The sequence below is a fragment of the Petromyzon marinus genome, chromosome 1, assembly GCF_048934315.1.
Source record: "Petromyzon marinus isolate PM22_M1 ecotype Great Lakes invasive population chromosome 1, UKy_Petmar_22M1.pri1.0, whole genome shotgun sequence".
Classification (NCBI taxonomy): Eukaryota; Metazoa; Chordata; class Hyperoartia; order Petromyzontiformes; family Petromyzontidae; genus Petromyzon; species Petromyzon marinus.
The window spans coordinates 25,495,733-25,516,888 of NC_133667.1; the positions used below are offsets into that span (position 1 = coordinate 25,495,733).

General features: G+C 47.1%; 1 protein-coding gene and 1 long non-coding RNA gene across 2 annotated transcripts; one reads left to right on the forward strand and one right to left on the reverse strand.

Annotated features, from left to right (window-relative positions):
• The first annotated feature begins 656 nt into the window (after window positions 1-656).
• Window positions 657-16,771, forward strand: LOC116943746 (methylglutaconyl-CoA hydratase, mitochondrial-like). Its single transcript, XM_032956897.2, has 10 exons — window positions 657-1,124; window positions 3,479-3,546; window positions 4,893-4,980; window positions 5,924-6,010; window positions 7,982-8,074; window positions 8,972-9,028; window positions 11,481-11,668; window positions 14,025-14,075; window positions 15,104-15,151; window positions 15,766-16,771. Exons 1-10 carry the CDS (start codon window positions 881-883, stop codon window positions 15,841-15,843), a joined length of 1,002 nt encoding a protein of 333 aa, XP_032812788.2. The 5' UTR covers window positions 657-880; the 3' UTR covers window positions 15,844-16,771.
• A 1,624-nt stretch (window positions 16,772-18,395) lies between these two features.
• On the reverse strand, window positions 18,396-21,147 carry LOC142924220 (uncharacterized). The gene is made up of 2 exons (XR_012941401.1): window positions 20,349-21,147; window positions 18,396-20,296 (listed from the first exon to the last, which is right to left on the reverse strand). It is a non-coding gene; the product is annotated as an uncharacterized LOC142924220 (long non-coding RNA).
• Window positions 21,148-21,156: the final 9 nt, after the last annotated feature.

Sequence of the window (21,156 nt, forward strand, 5' to 3'; positions counted from 1 at the left end):
TTGATGGGATGGGGGGTGGGTGGGTGGGGGGGATGGGATGGGGGGTGGGGGGGATGGGATGGGGGGATGGGATGGGGGGTGGGGGGGATGGGATAGGGGGTGGGGGGGATGGGATGGGGGGTGGGGGGGATGGGATGGGGGGTGGGTGGGTGGGGGGGATGGGATGGGGGGTGGGGGGGATGGGATGGGGGAATGGGATGGGGGGTGGGGGGGATGGGATAGGGGGTGGGGGGGATGGGATGGGGGGTGGGGGGGATGGGATGGGGGGTGGGTGGGTGGGTGGGGGGGATGGGATGGGGGGTGGGTGGGTGGGGGGGATGGGATGGGGGGTGAATGGGTGGGGGGGATAGGATGGGATGGGGGGTGGGTGGGGGGGATAGGATGGGATGGGGGGTGGGTGGGGGGGATAGGATGGGATGGGGGGTGGGTGGGTGGGGGGGATAGGATGGGATGGGGGGTGGGTGGGTGGGGGGGATAGGATGGGGGGATGGGGGGGTGGGGGGGATAGGATGGGATGGAGGGGTGGGTGGGTGGGGGGGATGGGATGGAGGGGTGGGTGGGTGGGGGGGATAGGATGGGGGGGTGGATGGGGGGGGATCTGTCCGGGAGCGCACCCGGCACGCCGTGGGCTGTCGCCACCCCCACCAAGGAGGCCAATCGCTGCAGCCGCTGCAGTCGGCGTCGCCGGCCGCTCCCTCCACGCCTCCCCCTCCCTCTCTCTGCCACCCCCCCACTTGGTTTAAAGTGCACGGTGGGGTGTGGGGGGGTTGCGGGCAAATATCCCCATCAGCTGAACGTTAAAACGCCGCGGCAAGGTGGGCTACGCGAGGCGCAAACCTACAACGACTGACGTTTATTTTTTTACTTTCTTTCCCCTTCGATGTTCTCTCGAGTCGCTTTGCTCGCCCGGGCGCGCCGCGTCGCGCGCCTGGCGGCCGACGCGGCGCGCCCGAGAGCGGCAGCTCCGTGCGCGACCCCGTGGAGGCCTAGCGGATGCCCGTCCTCGGCTGGATTCTCTACCGGCTTGCGTCGATCCGGGGGCGGCGGCGCCGCCACCCTAGGAGGCGCCTCCCCGGGCCCGCGCGAGGAGGTGACCGTGCGGTACCTGGAGGGCGACGACGAGGGTGGGTGCGGTCACCATAACAACCGGGGGGGGGGGGGTTCGGAGGAGGAGGGGTTGGGGGGGGTTTGAGCTCGAATTGCTTAGCAACCGTTGCTACGTAACAGTTGCTCCGTGACGGTTGCGAGGGAGATGGATTAATGTTTTTTTTTTTTAAATGACGAGCAGGCCACACGTCTGCTGGATGTGAGCCTCCAGAACGTGTTCCTAATGTAGCGGCCCCCACGTGGACGTGACCGCCACTGCTGTTACTGTATTTATAAAATAGAAATGCCTGTGACATGAAGGTTAACGGAAAGCATAATAAAGACGCAATGTTATACTGTACCGTACTCTAGTTTTGCTTGTTGGCTGGCGGGGGACGGACGGTCACATCAAAATCTTCGTGCTAGTTTTAACAAAAATACCTCACAGAAACATAATTTCCACCGAAATTTCTGCAAGGTTACAGGTCGGCATCTGTAGGAGTAATAATAATGCATACATTAAGCAAATATTTGTTTTACTTATAATAAACAGACATTTTTTTAAATATCAGATTATATACAAAAATAATTCAGGAACATATTTTCATAAGTGTAAAAAAAATATTTTTCTCCTATCCGAGTCAACAATCAAAGCAACCTCTTCCAAAACCCTTTTAAAAACTCCGCTGACACCGCTTGTGAAGTACCGCTCTAGTCGACACGGGGAGGGCTATACGACCCAGCACCTCCAGTGAATCGATTGTTGCTATTCTTCATTTAATTGTTATAATAAATCGTTTGATTTATTTACAATTGTTGAAAGTACCGGACTCTATCGTATTGCGTACTAAACATGCTCATTTGAGAAAGCGCATTAAGAGGCGGCAAAGCAAGCACGAGCGTCTTGCAGTGGGAAACATGGGCTGGCTGGCTTCCTCGCCACAATATCTCTGTTGTTAGGGGCCATACATTTCGTAGGTTCGCGAAAATCTGTCAAAACTTGGCCCATCCCCCCTCCCTGTAGGCCTACGCGGACTTTTTACCCCCCCCACCCCCCCGAATCCTATAGAACGGCCGATGTTTAATCCACGCAGAAACGATCAGTGATTAATAATATTAACCTGTTTACGCAAACAGATAGTCCACCGCCGGCTGTATTATTATCGAGACTTCACCCCCCCCCCCTCCCCGTTTCCTATGCGTACATTGTCAGTAGACCCCCATCCCCATACGCAAGCGAACGCATTTGGGTTAACTCCCCCCCCTCCTCCTCCTCCTCCATGCGTACGCATTGAATGGATGGCCCCTTAGTGGCTGCTGTTAGCTGTTGCCACCGAAACTCGCTGGGTACCTGGCTAAACGGTGTTTTCCGTGTGACAAAACAGGTCCCTGCAGGGTGGGCTGGTAGGAATATTGGAATTTTGCGCAATTTTATTTTTACACCCCAACAGCACGAGATTTCACTTCGTTAAAGTATTGAAAGGGGACGGACGGACGGACACATTCATCTATTGCAGGCTGGTACACTCAGTTTACAACTTCGTTCCTACCAGTATAAACATTTGAGTTTAACCGCGGAGTAAGTTCAGAACGCGTATAACAGCGATGCCGTAGAATTGAGATTAATGAATAACAGAAGACCGACACGGTTAATTTAAAATTGCTTTAACTTTTAAAAAAATGTGCTCCTTTTAATGTAATGTTTTCAGCAGAATGTTATTTAAATCCTAGAGAATGTAAAAAAAAAACCTCAATGCATATTATCTTGGCATTTTTCTTCTTTGGTTCTTTCGGTAAAGTCACGTAGAATGAGAATAAAATAATAAAATAACACAGTAAAATTCTCACGACAGAGCTTCGTCCCGACAGGTCTGTACCTTTCACCTGAAGACGGCCGCTTGCGTTGTGGCCGAAACGTCGTGAGAATTTTACTGTGTTATTTTATTATTTTATTCTCATTCTACGTGACTTTACCGAAAGAACCAAAGAAGATGAATCCTTGCAGTCACGAAAGCTTTAAATCGAAATCTTGGCATTTTGTTAAGTAAAAAGACGGATTATTTTCAGTGCTCCGAATACAGCATTGTGAGAAGTGTACGAAAATGAAAACTGTTTTTTTTATTTTCCGTGGGGGAATCATCACGCCCATACCGAGACTCGATTAGGGATAATTGTCGCCAATTATGTTAACGATTTGATTTAAGAATCGATTGTGTTTGCCCATGTTTCGTCACGTCTCATTAAGGGTCCCGTTTATACAGCTGTGTGCCCTACATCCTAAATGTGATGTGTGTGGCAATGGTGTGTGATGGTGTGTGTGGTGACGGTGATTGTGGTGATGGTTATCGTGGTGATGCTGTGTGGAGTAATGGTGATTGTGTGGTGTCTTTAGGAATCGTCGTCGTGGGTTTAAATCGCCCAGAAGCAAAAAATGCACTCGGCAAAACCCTAGTGAAGGCCGTAAGTCATACAACGTACAATCGGACCTTCAACGCAAAGGAACAATAGATAATGAATGCACAACACACGTATAGCATGCACAGCACACGTATAGCACGCACAGCACATGCCACATCACATATATAACACATACAGCATAACAATGCACAAACAACACCTACACACCAAGTGTGTTGACCGTGCATAACAATGCACGCAACACGTACACAACACGTGTGTACGTGTAACGTGACATTGATCATAGTTGCTGCTGCTAATAGTGTTAATCGTTTTAAAATGGTAAATATATAAAAAAAGCATCAACAAGTTACTCTTGTTCAAAATAATTCTTCATTGTCTGGTGTTTGGTCATTTTTTATATCATGACTTTTTCATGATGGTGAAGTTACTACTGCTGCCACTGATGATGATGGATGGAAAATGCATTCGAATAAACAATTCGTCATTCATTTGTGGAAGTGATCTCTTGCAGGAGTGGTTGTAAACTGTTTTGGCATAGGATCAGAAAGGGCAAGAGCTGACCAACTTAATTACATTTTCACAAAATTGTGGTTGACGGAGTCAAGTTGATCCTTGCATGATGGCATGTTTACATTTGTTCATTGCAGCCTTGTAGTCGGTATGAGATAAGAAGTATGAACAATGACATTTTTTTTAATAAGCTCACGTTTAAAAAAAAGTGTGGCCTCGAGGCGGCTGAGGTTAAATCATGGTGGTGGAAAAGTTTAGTTAATTAAATGTGTGTAAGTTAAAGACAGAGACTGTCATGCCCACTTGAATGTCGTCAGTGACAGCTGAAGCAAATTTGGCGGTCGTTTGTTGCAAAATACACTGGCAGTGCGCCAGGGGAAGCAAGAATAGAAATGATGTGAGCCATCCAAATCACTGTCATTGTAAAACCCGGCCAGGTGGGTTGTTTTTCGGTCCTAATGGTAGGTTTGACAATTCAGGGTTGGCTCCCACTGTGCTCTACTGCCTAAGCAATCTTTACTCAGTGGGAGGTCCAGGGTCAAGAAGATTTCCCTTTATTCTTGGCCTTCGACTGGTGATCTCTATTAAATAAATATGCCCATTGTTTCTGTACAGCGTCTTGAGATATGGACGCTGTATAAATGAAAATAACCTTCTATTGACTAGACAGTGATCAGAGTACCAACTGGAGCAGGAATGGCAATTGCGCATGGAGTTAGATGAGATGTTAAGATTAGATCTTAGGTACTGGGTCGATCAGAGATTGAATTTGGTGGAGTTTAACGGGTTCACTCGTTTGTCATGTGGTGTTGTATGCAATGATGATGATGATGGTGTTGGTGGTGATGTTTCTCACGATGTTGTTAATGTGTCAGTTAAAGGAGGTGATGGTGGCTGTGAGATGGAACCGCACTGTGAGAGTTGTCATTGTAAGGAGCGAGGTGCCGGGAATTTTCTGTGCAGGTGAAATGAACACCTTACTTAGCCCTGACGCTTACACTCACACTGGCCCTAACCCTAACATGAACACGAGCCTGAAATATAACACTCAACACCGAAATCCAACACTAGCACTGATATCAGCCATAACACTAACACTAGCCCTCACAATTATTCGAACACGAATATGAATTTTGACCCGAACACTAATTCTGATCCTCACACAAATTCGATTTTTAGTCCTGATCATAACCGTAACCATTAGCTGCTGGAACAATCCTTCCAAGGTCAATGCTGTCACGGCTTCATATTGTGCCTCCACTCTTTCAAATTCATCCGTGCAGGGTCTCTCTGACCACAACTTAATATTCTGTCCGTTATCTTCCAAGTTACGTAGATCTAATAACCGCTGCCATGGCACTGTGGTGGCGCCATCATGCTGTGATGGTCTGTGCAGTGCCACTGTATGGAAACATACGGCAGTCAGAGCTGGCCAGGTGGCCTAGAGGTCAGCACGCCAAGCTGGCACCGCGTAGAGTCTGGTTTTGAATCCCAGCAGCCGCCTGTGATTAAACTACGTTCCCCCGTGTCGCGAGTTGATGTAATAGGCCCGGTCACTGACGACTGCACACAAAAAGCATCATGTTAAATTTGGCTGTGCTGTTAATTCGGCTATGTTCCAGCCGTGAGAACGTAAACTATTGGTTTGACTGTCATCCTTACCCGAAGGCGTTTTGTGACAACGAATGGTTGTCCTGCTTTGCAACAGTGGCTCAATGAGAATACATTTGGGGTAAAAGAGAAGTTGAAAAAAAAACCCACCACAGAACTTGCAGTGCAGTGGTGTCTCTTAGAGCACCTGCATCCTAGGTGTGTGTGACCCTGTAAGATAAGAGCTGTATAGCATTTCTGCTGTGTGTTCCTTCTTTGCAAACCTCTTACCCCCACCTGTGCCAATCTCTTACAGGGGCCGATCTCAAGGAAAGAGCACGGATGCCTGAGTTAGAAGTTGGTCCTTTTGTAGCAGACCTTCGACAATTGTCGGTGGACCTCGGTGAGACAGTGGGCCAAGGCTGGGAGCGGATTGAGGGGAACTCTGACTGACACTCCAGGAGACCAGGACTCTGAGTCGTCCATAGAGCATGACCTCCTAAACCAACGCTACTGGATAATAATCATAACATAGAATTTGTAATGTGCACAGTATTCGTTCACTCTCCACAGAGAGAGAGAGAATTGTTAAAAGAGCCGTGGGAATCCACAGACAAGTGGGACGGCAGCCAGAATCAGTGCTAACAATTGCCAAGCTCTGTGATCCTATATTTGGATTATTGCTCAACCCCATTAACGAGTGTTTATACATGTAGTACCCGCAGAAAACCCACACGATTGAGGGGTAACAATGTCAGTACAGATGGAATACATATGGGCATTAATCCACTTTCTGTACTGCTTTTACCCTGGCAAGGGGTAGGGAGTGAGTGTCACGAATTTGTGTGAACCACCAACCCTCTTCTTCACTGTACGGTAAAGCCTTGACATCTGCGAGGGTTCGGTTCTTGAAAATCTGCGGCGAAAGTAGAATTCGTGAATGTAGGTACCTATGTTTATATGGGAAACGGGGGGTTAGGTATCCCGTGTCTGACTGAACTGGAGAAAATGAAAATGTTTAATAACATGAATCAGAATCTTTATTTAGACTGGAAGAATCCGATGAGCTATGAAGCTTTTTTTCACAGATGTTCAGTCGGTGTGGGTCTGAAAGTTACGACAACAAACAATATAACAACAGGAGTGCAAAGTATAGGAAAGTTAAGCAAGTCACAAAAAAAGTATGAGGACAAATTGCATAAGGACATCAATTCCTGCAGATTATTTAACAACAAATAAAATCTTGGGCAAGGCAGCAAAACAAAAACAGTACTCTATACATAATTAGCATCCATATTCTTAATTCACTTCTATAAAAAAACAAATATATAATAACAAAAATATCCAAAGAAATAGAAGAAAGAAAATAAAATATCAGTAGATTTCATTGTAAATTTGGATGATGATGGGGGTGTGATGATGATTGGTCAGCAGATTGCATTATTGCGATGAGCACGCCAGCCCAACACTTCAACTTTTTTGAGCTAAACTCATGACTTTTTTCTACTTTTTACTCTCACTCACACTTCCTCCACTCACTTGACGCTTAGACCCCCACGATGGAAATGAAATAAAAAAACAATGCTACTTTACTGAGCAAGTACAGCTCGCCTCCCCCGTGATGCCGTGTTGCCAAATCGCGAATAGTCGAAGGAAAAAGGTGCGAAGCTTGCACTGGCATACAAATATAAAACCGCGAATAACCGAATTTTTGCGAAAGTAAAATCGGGGAAACAGAGAGGTTTTACTGTCCTGGATTAGTGACGTGTGCAACCCTGCGCCCGACTAAGGCAGGAGTAATGTTGGAAGTATTTATGTTTTTTGTTAAGTAATCTGTGATTACTGATTAAAATAATATGGTTACTTGATCAATTATATGATTAAACATCCTACATAAGTCACTCAATCTCACGTAGAAAAGACCAGTGCATTACGGGATTGTGGTAGCTATCCTTACAATTACAGCGCCTTAGTCACTACGCTGCTGGATTAAGGGCCTCCCCCACACTGTGCAGGTTGGCGGGGGTTATTTGACCATACTTAAGTGTGTTGGTCAGTGTGAGTTGGTGAAGGCGGGGAGCATATATATGGGAACAGAGAAGTGATGCACTACAAAGTGAATGCACCGCTTTCTGATGGCACCACGTAGTACAGCTCCTTCCCAAAGTAATCTCATCCAAGTCACACTTTGGCTAATGCAATTACTCCCCTCACTCCTAAGTCAGGGATTGTAATGATATTGTTCATCCAGTGTTTCAACCCAGGTTTCCCTTGCAAACAGAACAGTGGGCTCCCACCTGGTCATGCATGCACTATGTGCGTCGTAACCTGACCTCATGACCTGACTGCTGAGCGACTGACCCCGTGACCTCAGGAAACTTGCCGGTCCCCACCATTGCTGCCTTGGACGGGGCAGCTCTGGGCGGCGGCCTTGAGATGGCCCTCGCCTGTGACATCCGCGTAGCAGGTATGTATTTGTGTACATGCGTGTGCGTGTACATGCATATGCATATGTGTGTGTACGGGTGGTCTTTGTTGTATGGGCGCTAGTGTAGTGGTTAGGAAATGCATATTTTGTCATACTGTTTTTATTTGTTTTGCTTTTGTCAGTTTGCTGATCCAGGTTACTCTTCCAAATAAGTTCTCACCTTGTTAAATAAAATTAACTTTTTGGCGTCCTCTGGTCTAACACCATTTGAGACTCGGCTCCAAAGAAAGCTGTCTCTGGTTGTGGACCAATCCGTTTCTAAAACAATGCATCATATATTATCAGAGTGTGTTTTATGTTTGAATTCTGACTACAAGTATTGTGGTTAATGCAGACATGATTCCTTGTAAAAGGTTTCAGTTTGGTGTTTTAACATCTTAACACGTGTTTATTGCCAGAAAAAAAGGGGAAAACCTATTCTCATATTTTGGTACTGACAAAGGAGGTCCCATGATGTAAAATGAACTTGAACTTAAAAATTAAACCGCAGTTCACTCAACATAATCCGACCATAAGTCTTGTAATCATTGCATCGTTAAAATCTATAATGTTCATAATACACACATGCTGTCAGCTACACAATAACAAATAATAATTAAATCAGCAAACTATTAAAACGAGTGTTTATATAATCACAAAATTGTCACTTACTCTGGAAAATGGTTTTTAAAGCACTAATTAACTTGGTAATAGCAATTTTATTTGAAATGACCATATATATTTTTAAATAGCATTGGTTATCACAATATGCCGACATTTTGCAAAAGGAACAACATGATTGTCGCGCACCTCATATCGCACAATACATTGGATTAGTGTTTCCCCGTCGCGGCGTCCCGACTGATTACAGCGTCCTTGCGTTAACTCTTCCCGCAGCCTCTACAGCCAAGATGGGCCTTGTTGAAACCAAGCTCGGCATCATTCCCGGAGCTGGTGAGTCCAGAACCCGGAACACTGCAGCACCACTCCCTTCACACGTCCTCCCCTCTCAGTTGGCCTCCATCTTCTGGTGCCCTACAAGCACAGGGTCACACAGTAGGTGTTACCCACAGAGTTCCTAAAATGTGCTTCTAAAGATTCACAATCTTTTATTTCCTTGAATGTATTGACATTTATTTAGCAGTTTATTTTTTATACAATATCGGGTTTATTTTACCCTGTTTACATGGCTTCGACATCAAGTTGTCGTTGGCATTGCCATTTTGAGCTTCTAGAGATATAATAAAAGACAATTTGCGGGTCTAAAGTGGTCTGCATGCAGCGCATCCCAGGTTCCTGTACAAAAACATCTCAAATAAACCATTGTCTTATCAGTCCATCTCAAAAATAAAAACTTAAACAACTATGTATTTTTTTCTATGAATGAGACACCCATACAAAGAATCCAGGGTCTCATTTGTGATGATACAGCGTCTGTGGCACAGCCATTATGAACCAATGGAGAGAGACCCAGACCCAGAGCTCGAACACAGAATCTCACAAGTATTTTCTCAGCATCATGTCACACCCATTATGGATCACGCAGAAAAACCCAGACCCCTGGCTTGAACCCAGTTTCTCGACAGTAATGTTTTAGCAATCTGAAAAATTACCATTATGAGCCCACAGAGACAGAGACCCAGAGCCAGGGCTCAACCCCGCATTTCATAAGCGTTGTCTCAGTATCTGTCAGGCCATTACGATCCCAAAGAGAGTGAGGGAGAAACCCAGACCCAGCGCTTGAACCCAGAATCTCAGTGGTGCCAGATCATAGTCTCTGCCACAGCCATTGTGAACTCCCCCCCCCCTCCAATCCTTGCTGCCCCCCCACCCCCGGGAGAACATTCTGACCCAGGGTTTGAATTCATGATCTCGCAGTTTCTGGATGAGATCTCAAGAGTTAAGACAAGCGTTGGTAAAAGCGCATTGACCTACTTTTTACACGAATGTAGGTCATGTGTGAATGTCGGGTAGAGAAGGGACGGGGGGGGGGAGCCAGCAAAATGGGAGAGAGCAGTGGGAGGCCGTGAGAGAGATGGAAATAAGAGAGTGGACAGAGGATAATGTATGCGTACGGTCGGGTATACATCTACCGTGCACATTAAGTACTGTAACAATTGGTTAATTCATCTATGAATTAAAATATTATGCTCACGGCACAGGCATAGAATTATGCATATTTGAATTGATAATTCACTAATTGTAAAAAATGTATATAATTTGGGGATGGAGCAGTGGCACAACGGTTAGCGTGCTGCGCTGTGAATTAAGTGACCAGATTCTCAGTCATGGCTATCAGTGGAAAGTAATATCTGAACCAGTGCTCACCCTAACCTCTTCACTTATTCACACTGACCGGTGTGGGCAAGTGTCGTTAAACAACCTACATGATTAACATGGTGTGGGGAGATCTTCATCCAGCAGTAGATTGATAAAGGCTGTAAATTGGTATTACTAATTTTACATTTAGACTGATGGAATCCACATGAAGTTGTGCAAACAAGACAGAATCAATTACACAAAATACGATTTAGATTATATTTTTTTAATGAGAAAAAATAATGGAATCTGATTTGAATTCTGACCCCAAATCGTGATGGTTCATCAAATCACTCGAGGGGAGAATTGTAACGGACCCAGTGTTTGCTAATTATACTTACACGTGTGTAGTGTGTGTGTTGAATATAAAGTACTTGCACGTACACTGCACCCGTACCATGGTGGCGCATGCCTGTCCTCCGGAATTTTTGGAGGGTTAGGGTTGGTGTACACTGCAGCTTTGCGAAAATCCGCTGAGTTGAGTGTGAGAGAGCCAGGACGTGGCAATGCAGTGGGGGGGGGGGCGGGGGGGGGTTTATTAGCCCATCTTTGTAGACAAATTGGGTCTTATGCCCTCATCGGTGCGGGTTTTGCCCCAGGTATTCCCCAACTTTTCCCCCACACGACAAAACAAATAATTGGACAAACAGCTGTATCAGGGACCCTCCTGAAAAGAGACTTGAGATTCATTGAGGCTGGGTAATTGTTGTAAGTGTAAAAGAAATACGTGACATTAAGGTCAAGAGGTCATCAGGCAAAATCTACCGTGCGTACGAACTAACGACACTGAAAGCTCTGCACGAACGAGTTCGTTAAACCACTTGCTGTCCTGCCACCTCCTGATTGCCGTGCAGCCGCGTGGGTTTAGAAGAAGTCTGCATGATCCACCCACTTCACCTCCAAGGGACATCACAGACCACAGCGTTATTGCGCCAGCAAGTGTCAGGCCCAGCGTCTGTGTGTCTCCGTGTGCCGATGTCCCCGGGTCTCTGCGTCCGCGTGTCTTCGTGTCCCAGTCCCTGTGTTCCCGCCGTGTCCCCCGCACCCCCCGTGCTCAAGTGCCGTGTCCCGCGCGTCCCCCGTGTAGGTGGGACCCAGCGTCTCCCCCGCCTCGTCGGACCCTCCGTGGCGAAGGAGCTCATCTTCTCGGCCCGCGTGCTGGACGGGGCCCAGGCGGCGGTGCTGGGCCTCGTGTCGCGAGACGTCGCTCAGAACCAACTGGGGGACGCCGCCTTCCTCTCCGCCCTCGAGCTCGCCCGCGAGATACGCACGCAGGTGCCGACTCATCGTGACACCTCCTGTGAGAGAGACGAAAAAGACAAAAATCCCCCATATAGCCTTAACAGACTGTTGGGGCAAGTGCCCTTAGCGAGCCCCTACGAAGGCCAGCAATGGCAGACGAGGGGGTGGGTGGACATCACCACACCTGGTGCGATGTACCCGGTGCGATGCTTACATACCAGGTACTCATTTGAGGCTGAGGCGACCGAGGGGAGGCCCAGGACCGTTTCAGATAATCGTCACTGGTGTTGGCCATGAGCGGGAATCGAACTCGTGTTGCCAGGTTTGTAGCACAGCGCGCTAACTACAAACACACAACCAGGGCCATTGTGAATTTTTCAAAAGGGATGAATGTTGAACTTCTTTTGCACCTTAACGTAGTCAACCGTGCTAATCAGAAGTGCGGGGGAAGGACAACAAACTAAACGCAAAAAGCAGTTCTTAAGAAATTAGTTTTCAACTTAGGAACACAGAGCAAGCACGGCCATTGTGAACCTCCGAAAAGAGAGCGACACAACAAGTATGGCCATTGTGAACTTCCTAGAGGGACACACAACAAGCACGACCAATGTGAACCTCCTGAGAGAGAGAGAGATGCGCAGCCATTGTAAACTTCTGAGCGTGGTGAAGTATGGTCAAATAATGCTCGCAACTGACACAGCTTGGGAAGGCCTTCATCCATCAGTGGATTGACAAGGGGCTGTAAAATATTATTCTATACAAATTAAACAAGAAACCAATCACAGCTCCTCTAAGATTTCACGAATTCTCACGATTCAGACTCGCTATTCAGTAACCCGCTATTCAGTAACCTGCTCTGTCTTTAGGTGATTAATATAATACCATGCAGTGGTTGGCACACTGCGCTACGAACCCGGTGACCTGCGTTCCCATTCCTGGCCAAAGCTAATATCTAATCCAGTCCTGAGGGCCGGTTTTGCTTCACCGACCATCGGCGACCCGCCGTGGTAAAGTATGGTCGAACAACACCCCCATGATCGGCACAATGTGGACAGGCCTTCATCTCGCAGCGGATTGACAAAGCGATCGCAAAATCTGTCTCTAAACCCTGTCTGACCGAGACGCTAGGCTGCCTTCCACAGAGACTGTTGTAAAGCCTCCCACTGGGTCCCACTGAAGGCTGCACTAAACTCTCGAGCAGCAGACGCTGAGCGGTAGAGGTCAACGTGACTCGCACGCGCCGCATGACAGAACCACCCCTGTGCCTGCTCGAAATGTTAACACTGCCCCGGGTGCAATCCGTCTTGAGGCTCGCTGCCCACACGATCCATTCTGGGGGGGGGGGGGGTTAACCAGGTTGGATTATGTGAGGTTATCCGATGATGTAACAACACACATGCCCAGAGGCAGCGGTAGAGTGCCATCTGTTTACTGTTCCGGCAGGCAATATTGCGTTGGCTGGGTCACATTTCCCTCATGCCCAGCCCCACCGCATGGCCAGGCAGCTTCTCGTTTGGCTGGATAAACAGGGATAAACTTATATTCGTGCATATGCATGTATGTACGTACAGTGAGGGAAAAAAGTATTTGATCTGAGTTGCCAAACGTCAGCCTCGAAACCTTAATGACTTGGAGAAGATCTGCAAAGAGGAGTGGGACAAAATCCCTCCTGAGATGTGTGCAAACCTGGTGGCCAACTACAAGAAACGTCTGACCTCTGTGATTGCCAACAAGGGTTTTGCCACCAAGTACTAAGTCATGTTTTGCAGAGGGGTCAAATACTTATTTCCCTCATTAAAATGCAAATAAATGTATAACATTTTTGACATGCGTTTTTCTGGATTTTTGTTGTTGTTATTCTGTCTCTCACTGTTCAAATAAATCTACCATTAAAATTATAGACTGATTATTTCTTTGTCAGTGGGCAAACGTACAAAATCAGCAGTGGATCAAATACTTTTTTTCCCTCACAGTATATGTATATGTGTGGGGAGTGGTAGCGGGGTAATTAATGTGCCGTACTGTGCCAAGAACCCAGCGACCTGAGTTTGATATCCACTTATGAGCAGTAACAGCGGCGAACATCTCAAACAGTCCTGAGCCTCCCCTACAATTACTCATCCTCAAATGAGTACCTGGAGCAATATGTAAATTCCAGCACATAACAAGTCAAGAGCTCAGTGACGATTTGATGAGGATTTTTTTAAGGGTGCAGTATTAAGGTTTGATTGATTGATTGCACCAATCGTCTGTACGATTCTCCGGGAAAGCTTTTTCGTTTGCGTAATGTTGACTCTTACTGACGAACCATGTGTGTGTGTGAGCATGCTTACACGTACGAGTATATACATGCCCACGTGTGTATGTGTGTATCTTCTTTCCCTCCTAGGCCCCTGTTGCTCTCCGCATGGCTAAGATGGCCATCGATCGGGGTGTTGAGGTGAGACTCTCGACCGTGCACTGTCAGGGCCCTGAGGACACGATTACAATCCCAAACACGTGGTTCACACACAAACGCCAGCTTGTATGACTCACCGCCCCTGCCGCCCCCCCCCCTAAAAATGCTATACATTGTCCCAATTCAAGGATTCTGTCGTGTCATATGTACAGTCTCATTATTCTTCTGTCTGGATACGCTTAGTCTGAAATGTTTAATTTGTGCTGCCACATCTGTTGCCTCTTTCCCTTTGTACCATCTCATGTGCACTGCCTGCCTTTGTCTGCAATGTCTCGTGTATACCAGCGTTGTTCTGTCTCACTTGTGCTGCCCCTTTACTGCTTCATGTGTGAGGTGTTGTTTCGACGTCATTCATAGGAGCGTCGGCCATTGTGTGCTGGCTTCGTGGCCCTAATTTGGCAAGTAAAAAAAAGGCACACATTACTCAATTATAATCTATATGACATTCATCCCCCACCCCACCCCCGACGCCCCCGCCTCCCCTCCTACTGCGGAAAACCTGGCAGGACCCGCTTCAAAAAGAGCCATGAGACTCGGGGAGGCTTTCCTGGGTAAAAAAAAAACAAACTAGTGTAATAATTGTTGGTTCTGTCTCGTCTGGACTGTCCCATAGTAACACTTATTTTTACATTCTCATTAACTGCAATTTCATTTGCGTTGTCTTTTACCTGTGCTCTCTTGTCGTTCACCATTCTGTCTTCCTCTCTAGCCTTGAGCAACCACTCCACAAAATGTTCATAAATAAAAAAAATATAACAACAACCCATAAGAACCCATTTCCTGATGTCAATTTCACCATCCTATGACATGGGGAACAGTTTCTCAATCGGACAACCACAGTTGACATCCCATAAAATGATACTGAATTTATGGAGCCTAGGGAGGGACGATTTGAGCTCAAGACATTTTGGTTGTGAGTCCCATTCCGTTTGGCTGTAGCGTTGTGATATGGGCAGAACGGGGGTGGGGGGCTTTCACTTTAATAGATTTTCCCGTGGCTGTTTCCACAGGTGGACCTGACCACGGGCATGGCGTTTGAGCAGGCGTGCTACGCGCAGGTGAGAGGGTTCACGCTGGCCACGTTAGGGTGACTGAGTGAACAAACTCCTGGAGATTTAGGTTTGATCCCTGGGTACCAGGTATAACGGGGAGAGTCGTTCTGGGTCGAGGAGAGATGGAATGATGTGTGATGGCATTGACTTGCAGATGTGTCGACTGTAGTGACAGATGTGTTTGGAACTGAGGAAGGGGGAGACCTGGAGCTGAGTGGCCTGTAGTAATGGAAGGTGTATGGGTTTGTGGGTGTGTGAGACTTTGTATTTGTGTGTATGTGTATGCCTTTGTACATGTGTCTGTGAACTGTAGTGACAATTCATAGACAGCAGTAGTGTAGCGGTTAGCGCGCTGAGCTACGAACCGGGCGACCGAAGTTCGATTTCCGCTGAGGGCCAACACCACCAGTGACTTTTATCTGAACCCGTCCTAGGCCGAGTCAGACTCAAATGAGTACCTGATGCGGTGTGGTGCTGGCCACCCACCCCCTCATGTGCCGTGCTGGCCTTGAGAGGTTGTGCTCACTGTCAGCACTTGCCCCAACTGTCTGTTAAGTCTATACAGGGGATCTTTGTTTTTGTAGTAAAAGGAGGACGCGTGTCTGTGTGGTGGTTTCCAGGTCATCCCGACCAAGGATCGTCTGGAGGGTCTCCTTGCCTTCAAGGAGAAGCGTCCTCCCCGATACAAGGGCGAGTAAAGGAGACCCCCAGAGCATTTTGTCCTGGGCTCGCTCCACGTTCATAATGGCCGGTTCAGAGCCACTGGGCCATGTACGTATATGTATGTTGAACTTCTTTTGCACCGTGCGTAGCCAACTGTGTTAATCGGAGGTGCGTGATCAGTAACCTCTTGGGGGGTTTGGGTTTAAGCCCTGCATCTTGGTCTCTATAATCAAGGTTCACCATTATCATTTAGTCCTGCCGGAAAGCCTGGATTCTTGGGTTCAAGCTATAGGTCAGGTGTCTCTATCAAAGTTCCACATTTCTAGCCCTAGGTATCTTAGCGGGTTCACAGTCGAGACACTTTTATTCACAATTTTAACGTTGGTGCCGTGAGACTTAAGTATTCACATTCGTATCTCTCGCACAGATATGAATGTGGAAAACAGCCCACGGAAGGGGATACTACAGAGCTACTTCTGAGATCCCATCAAGTGACCCCCTGGTCGACAGGGCGCTGCACTTTTCCACTCCACCTACCTACATCGAGTAATAATGGTTGTATGACAGTCAAACTCATCATATTTTTATTTTTTTACTTGTAATGTTTGGGTTACCGGGCTGAGACCATAAACTCACTCATACGTGAGAACTCCGTTTAACCACAGGCAGCTGCCTGCATTTGAAACCTGGATCTCTGCAGTGCCAGCTCGGCACCTTCACCTCTGAGCCACCGGGGCTACCTCTGTCATATTAGAGACAATTAGCTCCCAAGTGGTGCAATCCTGGGTTCAGGCTCTAGATCTGAGTGTAAGTAAACTGATAATGGACTTAAGGAAACATCAACACCAACCTCCTTGGCTGTGTACCCTCCTTGACTGAACCATCGATTCACATTCTGTGTGATGCAATGAATTACCACAATTCTGGGTCACGATATGATTCAAGAATAAATTATTACATTTATTTGTGAATGACTTGTCTCATTTGTACGGGCTTGCTCAGTCTTGTCTGAACTGTTTGTGTTGCCTGGTTTTTCCCATTCTGCCTTGTCTTGATTGTCCATCTTGTCTTTATCATTCTGCATTGTTGGATTGGTTCGAACTGTTTTGATTCTATTTCGTTTGTACTCGGTTGGTTTTTGAACGTCAGTCTAAAGAACAAAAGGTGCGTACATGTTCACGAATCTAAAACAATTTATTCTTGCGATGTGATAAGGATCAAAAGTTAATGAATGAATTGATGGATCATTGCATGGCTGCCAGGGTGACTGTGAGTGATCACGAATGGAGACCGCCCTCTAGTGTTAGACACTGCTGTGTGACCGTCCCATTTCATTCAATGAGCCGTGAAATCTGGAGCCACATTTTCGCGCGTCAGGTTTGCTGTGATACACTGGGAATATTCCGAGCACATTTCTAAAATCTAATGCTTGTATGGTGTGAGATGTCAATCAGGAGATCAATAAATATATTTTGTTTTAAAAAGTTGATTGTGGTGTGCTTTTTTTACACTTTCGTATTCCACAATCGTATCCTGATTGTGCAGTTACCGTCACGGCTTGAGGCCTCGTACCCATTCCGATCTCGCCGAGCAGTGTGGCCCTTCGTGTTGGAGAATGGTGCACGGAAGCGGATATCACAGAGCTACGTCTGAGATCCCTTCAAATGAATGACCCCTGGTCCACACAAAAGTGGACACCACTTTCCCACCCTCCCTGCTACAGCAAGTCGCATTACAGTCAAACAATTTATTTTTGGAGATGAAATTTATCTAAATTGAGCGCAGGACCAGGATCTGAGCCACCCGGCCGTCTCTTGGGTGTGTGATTAAGTGTCGCTGTTGCCAGAAGAACTCAGAAGGGCCCATGTTCAAATTCTGGACGGGATCAACTAGGTCCGTCTTTGCCATCGTCCCTCCAGATGAATAACATGAGTACCACTTTGCTGAACATGAACAATTTTTGTCCTGTGCATTGACTGGTTCCGGCAATGAGTGTGGAATTTCTACCACTTGCGCAGGCCTGTCAATGATCTGAGCAAGCGCTTGTGCATGTAGGCACTTTTGGCTGTTTCTTTAATTTGAAACTAGAAATGCAATGCAAATTATTTATCTGTAAGGATGGGACGCAGTATTAGTGACAAGGGATACGTAGCATCATATTTTTTTTATATATGTAAAGTCTTATATGCAATATTGTAATAAAAATCAAATATTGTAATTATTAAAGTAATTACTAGAACTTGTAGGTTTGAGTGAACTTGGTTGAGGACAAAGGATGACACTAATGGATTACAATTTATTGTTGAGCATGAATGAAAAGGAGGATGATGGTTGACACATGATGGCTGACTATATTGATGTTTTGTCGGTCGTGGTGGCATTATGCCCTGGTGGAAGGGATGGAATGGTGTCCCCTCTCTGTCTTCCCCCTCCCTCTTCGTACCCCGACGCCAAGTGCTCTCCGGCTCGTGGACCCCTGGCGCAGTTGCACTGCCTGGACACTCGATCGCTAAGCCTCTTGATGGGAATGTTGATGACCAACCACCACCACTGGAATTTACAAGAAAAACGCAAAAACATCAACCAGTCCCTTAAATAAATCCGGGATGTTTATTCACATCGCAATACAAGTTTTATCTATATATATGTATCACGATACTAAACATTAGCGAGCTCTTCAGATGGGCGTGCAAACGACTGCAGTGCAACTAGAATACTTTAACAAGGCCGCGGCTGGCCACGTGGGTCTATCAAGGGTTTTGAAAACGGCCACGTGGCACAGAGCATATTCTCCATTGCATCCACGGTAGCCTGGACGAAATAAAAGCACGGAAAATAGAAAACCTTCGTTTCGCTTACCTATACAGAATAACATGGGGTGGGGGGGGGGTGAAGCCGTAGAATATTTAATACATTGTTCCCTAAAGTAACCGGTTTACTTCCCTACAAGAATGGGACCACGCGGGGCAATACGTCGTGGAAACCCTAGGGGCCGTCCATAAATGACGTCACGCGATTTTGGACGATTTTTGACCCCCCCCCCCCTCGTCACACGGCGTCACAAAAAGTCAGAACCCCCCTCAAATATGACGTCACAAAGCTCTCCCCCCCCCCCCCCACCAAAACCATATTACCATTTTGAAAATAAAACATGCTTCAAATCGCTTTAAACTATTGTCATTGTAGTGTAGTGCGTATTTAATGTGCCGCTGCCACATTAAATACGCACTGTTATAACAATTAGTGATGTGACGTCACATTTCTCACCCCCCCCCCTCGTCACACATCGTCACAAATGTCTGACCCCCCCCCGCCCCCCTAGGTGCGTGACGTCATTTATGGACGGCCGCGGGCGTCAAATACCCATTTGTTCACAAGCGCGGTCCACCTGCCGTCGGAAAACCGAGAGTCCGTCGTCGTCTTGCCGAGTCGAGCCGCGTGACCTCCCGAGAACTCGCACGTGACTCTTGAGTGTCACAATGGGGGGGGGGGCGCGGCCGATCACGTGATGTGGAACCACCCACGGGGTGGAATTCCCGGCGCTGCTCGTCCAGAGTGCAGAGGTCACGAGAGATCACGAGAACACGGCGGCTGTGCGAGCTGTCACGATCGTCATTATTTTCGCCTCCTTTTTTTACGATCCAATCATTACGTTGTTTGTTTGCTCCATTTCGCCTTCCCGCCACGTGACGTCGAACGTCACGTGGTCTTCTTGAGTTGTGTTTTATCCCCTCGACATGGTGACACGAAGCCTTATTACAACCTATGATGGACCCGTCAAATACGCGGTCATCGACTCTTACGCGAAACCATTCAATGCTCGTATTGTGAACGTAACAATCCGATTTTAATTAATCGTGCCAGGCCGAGCGCGTCTGTTCCACGGTTTCTTTGACTCATCAACGCATTTCTATCCTCGGTGGGTGATGTTCTCGTGTTGTGGCGGCGATTGTCGTGGCCGAAACGTCCCCGTTACGTTCCCGCGGACTTGCAGAGCATTCTTGGAAAAGCCGACACCGTTTCGAACTTGACAACGTGTGCGTGGTCTCGTTCTCTCTCACCTAACATCATTATTCCTTCACTAGCCTTTTGCCCGTCCAAGGATGGGTGTATTGCAGTAAATCTGAAACTAGCAAGCGAAAAGCAGACCGCGACGTGATATATTCATTGCATTAATTCGTGTGCAATTTGTAAGGGCGCGGTGACACAGACCTATTATTTAATTTTAAGGTTATAATCCCTTGTTCATCACGACGTCCTTTTTACTTTGATGTCTCAACAACAGCGTTATGGAGATCACGTGACGTGAGGGTTCTGCCTTTGTAGTGAGGGTTATCAGTTGACGCCGAGGGGGGAGGAGGCGCCCCGCCCCCCCTCGTGGAGTGACGTCACCTGCTCATGATTATTAATGAGGGGGAGGGTACTCCTTTTGGAGGACGTCATCTGTTAATAATTAATGAGGGGCTGTTTGATGTGGAGTGACGTCACCTGCTCATGATTATTAATGAGGGGGAGGGTACTCCATGTGGAGTGACGTCACCTGCTCATGATTATTAATGAGGGGGGTTCATGTGAAGTGACGTCACCTGCTCATGATTATTAATGAGGGGGAGGGTACTCCATGTGCAGTGACGTAACCTGTTCATGATTATTAATGAGGGGGGCTGGTCGATGTGGAGTTACGTCACGAGCGTTGCACACAGACATTCTTGGCTCATTATAGAAGGTAATAATAATGGGGGGGGGGGGGGGCGGTGTCCATTTGGAGGACGTCACCTGCTCATGATTATTAATGAGGGGGGCTGGTCGATGTGGAGTGACGTCACTTGCACATGATTATTAGTGGGGGGGGGGGGAGTACTCCATATTGAGTGACGTCACCCGCTCATTATTATTAATGAGCGGTGGGGGGGGGGTGTCCATTTGGAGGACGTCACCTGCTCATGGATATTAATGAGGGGGGCTGGTCGATGTGGAGTGACGTCACGAGCACTAAGGACAGACATTCCTTCATGCTCTGTAATAAAGAGTGGTTCACCTCGCGTCAGTCATCCGGTATAATTATATAGCACTGTGCAGGCTGTTCCAGATGTCTTGCGACCCCAAAATAATTGACCCCCTAACATTTTTTTTCCCTTTGCATATTCGCTTCTGTTTTAAATAAACCTCATTTGAATATTTTGTAAGTTATAGAGAATGCAATGGGGGGGGGAGGGGGTGTCACAAGACATTTGGACCACCACCTTGTAAAGTAACCTGAGAGTCCTCAGGAGCTGGGCTCGTAATGGACGAGTCGCATGAAGGTCACCCCGCAGTCCACCTCCTCCACCTCCTCCCCCTCCTCCCCC